The sequence below is a fragment of the Carlito syrichta genome, unplaced genomic scaffold (assembly GCF_000164805.1).
Source record: "Carlito syrichta isolate Samal-C Ts95f unplaced genomic scaffold, Tarsius_syrichta-2.0.1 Scaffold120582, whole genome shotgun sequence".
Lineage (NCBI taxonomy): Eukaryota > Metazoa > Chordata > Mammalia > Primates > Tarsiidae > Carlito > Carlito syrichta.
Window position 1 is genome coordinate 55,775 of NW_007064678.1, and position 3,703 is coordinate 59,477.

Consider the following 3,703-nt stretch of genomic DNA (forward strand, 5'->3'; position numbering starts at 1 on the left):
TGGACTGTCACCCGTCCCTGCCACGGGCTGTCCCCTGCGCCCTGGACTGTCTTCTCGCACTCCTGGCTGTCCCCTACACCCTGGACTGTCCCCCGCGCTCCTGGCTGTCCCCCACTTGTCCTGGACTGCCACCTCTCACCTCCATGGCTGTCTCCTGTGCCCTGGACTGTCTCTTCGCCCTCCCAGCTGTCCCCCACGTGCCCTGGACTGTCACTTCTTCCCTCCACAGGTGTCTCCTACACCCTGGACTGTCTCCCCACGCACCTGGCTGTTCCCTCACTCCACGTGTTATCCCCCTGGATCCTGGCAGTCCCCTCACACCCTGGACCATCCCCTCGCTCCTAGCTGTCTCCTCAGCCCTGGCTGTCCCACCATCCCGGACTCTCCTCTTGAGCTCCTGGGTCGCCTCATGTGCCCCAGGCATCTGTCCCACCAGCCACTCTGTCCTGGGGCCTGGCCTGCGCCAAGTACTCAGTGACCGTCTTGTCAAGGGGCTGGGCTCCCCTTCTCCTCCCGAGAAGATGCTCGGTGGAGCATGGAACAAGAACAGAGGGAGCCTCACCTATGGGGACGTCCCTTGGTGGGGCGACAGCCGCTGGACATCAGGCAGATGACAGCACCAGGCTGGCTGACCTCGCCCACTCCAGGGTCAGCACAGCCCACTGCTCTGTCCTCAGCCAGGGGAAGCGGCCGCTCCCCATGCTCAGAGGAGCCCCTCGACCCCCTCCCCCTTCCCTTCCTTCCACACAGCCTCTCTCCAGGCTCAGGGGTCTCAAGGACCAGGCAGGGCTCTCGGCTGTCATCAACAGAAAGGTTCAGGGGGAAAAGGGATGGGTGAACGGGCTTTGGAAGGCTGGGCGCACAGTGGCTCATACCTGTAATCCCAACACTTTGGGAGAGGATTGCCTGAGGCCGGGGATTCAAGACCAGCCCAGGCAACTTGGCGAGACCTCGTCTCTACAATAAATCAAGAAAAATTAGCCAGGCATGGTGGCATACACCTGTAGTTCTGGCTACTTGGCAGGCTGAGGCGGAAGAATCGCCTGAGCCCAGCAGGTTGAGGCTGTGGTGGCCATGAGCGTACCACTGCCCTCCAGCCTGGGCGACAGAGTGAGACTCCAACTCAAAAAAAAAGGGGAGGGTACTGGGGCACTCACGGCATCACCCAGCACACCGGAGGAGTCCTGAGACCATGCTTGTGGGAACACCTCCAGCCATAGTGGCCTCGGTCTGAGCCTCCACCTCTCCACAGTAGAGGCCAGCAGGTGACGCTTCCATCCCAGCACGCCTTGCAGCAGCAGGAAGCTACGTGACTCGGTTACGGTCAGTGAGCAAAGAACAGGCGCCGGCCACAGACTCCATGCCTTCCTGGACGAAGGGATGACAGCTACGAGGAGGGGCACTGGGTGCTGGGACTTAGGCCACCTCTGCGGCGTCCGGTGGCAGGGCTGACTGAAACCAAGGATCAAGGAGACGGGGAGCGCCTGGGCCACTTCTGACTTCAAGGAGCTACTGTGCCCGCCCAGGCTGCTTGTCCCCGGAGTTCTCGATGTGTGGGAAGCGTAGACCCCAGTGGAGTTTCTGCCGGTCACAGCCAAGCCTCTTCTTGCCATAGGCAAGTCCCAGAGGCGTCACTGCTGCCATCAGAGTACCAGTGGCCAGGACCCCGAGGGCTATGCCAGAAGTGCTACCACTGAAAGAGGCGGCTGCCACTGCTGGGGCAGGCCCTGTGGTCCAGAATGACGTGGGCAGGTGCTGCCGACAGACCCGTCCACAACCTGCCACACCTGCCGGGAGGCCAGGAGGCCCCCACTTCCGCTTTGTGGCCTTCGTGCCTGTGAAACCCAGGGAGCCTCACACAGCGAGGAAAAACAGGGAAGAAAACCCAGATGCATGCCAGGGCCTCAGCTCCACGGCCACCCCTGCGGCGGGGCTGGTGACCTCCTCCCACTCCCTGTCACTCAGCCAGCCCTCAGTGGGCACCTCTCTTCATCTAACTGTGACCTGGCCCGTCGTCCCTGAGGACCGTGGACCCTTGGTGGCCCTGTCTGCTTCTGGCTGCTGCCACGGCTGTCCTAGGAGGGGCTTCAGGCACCCACTCTCCCCCAGGCTCCACCCACATGCCCTCCTGCCCCGAGGCACCGGCAGTCCTCTGGTCACTAGCTGGTTGACTTGGACAGGTTGCTTAATGCCCCTGTGCCTCGGTTTATTGTTCAATGAAATGAGAGTAGTAATATTACTGTCTGGGCACAGTAGCTCACGCCTGTCATCTCAGCACTTTGGGAGGCTGAGGTGAGAGGCTTGCCTGAGCCCAGGGGTTGGAGACTGGCACGATCATCCGGACCCGTGTTCAGGCACCACCAGGACCTATGAACTCCATGCACAGGGCAAGTCCATCGCCAAAGCTCGGGGGACTCAGGACTCCCACCTAAACCCCCCTCCCGGGGGGGGGCAAGGGGCACACCATGCGTGCTTCAGGTCACATGGGCGGGGAACCATACATGCGATGCCTCCCGGAAGGCATGCGACATTATTTGGAATGGGGTCTTGGCAGGCGTCATCAAGGGAAGACGAGATCACCCTGGTTTCAGGTGGGCCCTGAGCCAGTGACTGGTCTCCTGAGAGAGGGCAGTGTGGACGCAGAGACACATGGGGGAGGAGGTCACGTGAAGACAGCCGAGAAATGCCCAGGAAGGCCCAGAGGCCCCACGGAAGGGAAGGACTGGTGGGCGGGCCTCCCCTGCGGCCTCCAATGCCTGGATCCAGGACTTGCGGCCTCCAGGACCAGAAACAGCCGCCTTCTGATGTTTGAAGCCCCTGGGTGTGGTCATTCGTTGTGAGCCCTGGGACGACACTCACCAACCTTCTTCCAGAGACTCTGTTCCATCTGGGTGAAGGCGATGTCCACATGAGCTCCAGGGCCTGGGGTGGGGCTGGAGCAGGCGAGGCCTCTGACCTCGGGGCAGAGAAGACCTAGGAGGCGTGCCCTGGTTGGCCGGAGCTTAGAGGGGGCTGCTGCGGTCGCCTGCGTGCTCTGGGGGCGGAGGTGGCAGGGACGGCCCGGCGATCCCCCGGATGTGGCCTCTGCTTCTGCCAGCGCTGAGACAGGGCACGTGGCCATGAGCAACCTTGGCCAGGCCTGCGCCCCTCTGTGGGGCCGCCTGAAGCCTCAGCTGCACCTGGCTCCCCGGGAGGCGCCCAGAAACAACCCCAGGTGATATTAACCATGAGCATCCCTGTGCCCCACTGGGAGCCCTTAGCCCCAAAGGCGCCACCAAAGGGACTTTCCCACTGTCCTCGGGGGTGGGGGCACTGAGGCCTGAGCGTCTCCAGAGACCACCTGCCCTTCTGTTGCCAGCCAGGGGGCCTGCACCAGCCTGCTCCCGTGGGCATCCAGCTTGGTGTCTTCTTGGGACCCAGGGAGGAGAGCCCCTCTGGGAGGCAGGTGGTGGCGGGAGGTGCAGGCTTGGGAGCAGGTGGTTCTGGAGCCCCAGCTCCCCACCTGCTCGTGGGGTGAGCTTGGGTAAGTCCCTGCCCTGGGCGCCTTGGCCTCCTCCTTGGATAACCGCCGCCAGGGACGGCACGAAGGCACAGATGCAGGGCAGCCAGCACAGGGCAGTCAGCAGGAGGGTGACCGAGGCGTGGCCCAAGGCCTGAGAAGAGCCGGCCCTTGGCGGGGGGGGCAGGGCACCGGGCCCCCACC

The 3,703-nt window shown here is 63.4% G+C and overlaps 1 protein-coding gene across 1 annotated transcript in view; it reads right to left on the reverse strand.

The window, feature by feature from the left end:
- Nucleotides 1–145, reverse strand: part of MOB2 (MOB kinase activator 2) — a gene marked incomplete at its 3' end in the record, with an annotated part of 48,061 nt that extends 47,916 nt beyond the window's left edge. The window contains exon 1 of the mRNA XM_021707595.1: nt 140–145. Within this exon, the coding sequence (XP_021563270.1) occupies nt 140–145 (6 nt within the window). The remainder of the gene's footprint in view (nt 1–139) is intronic.
- Between the last annotated feature and the right edge of the window lie 3,558 nt (nt 146–3,703).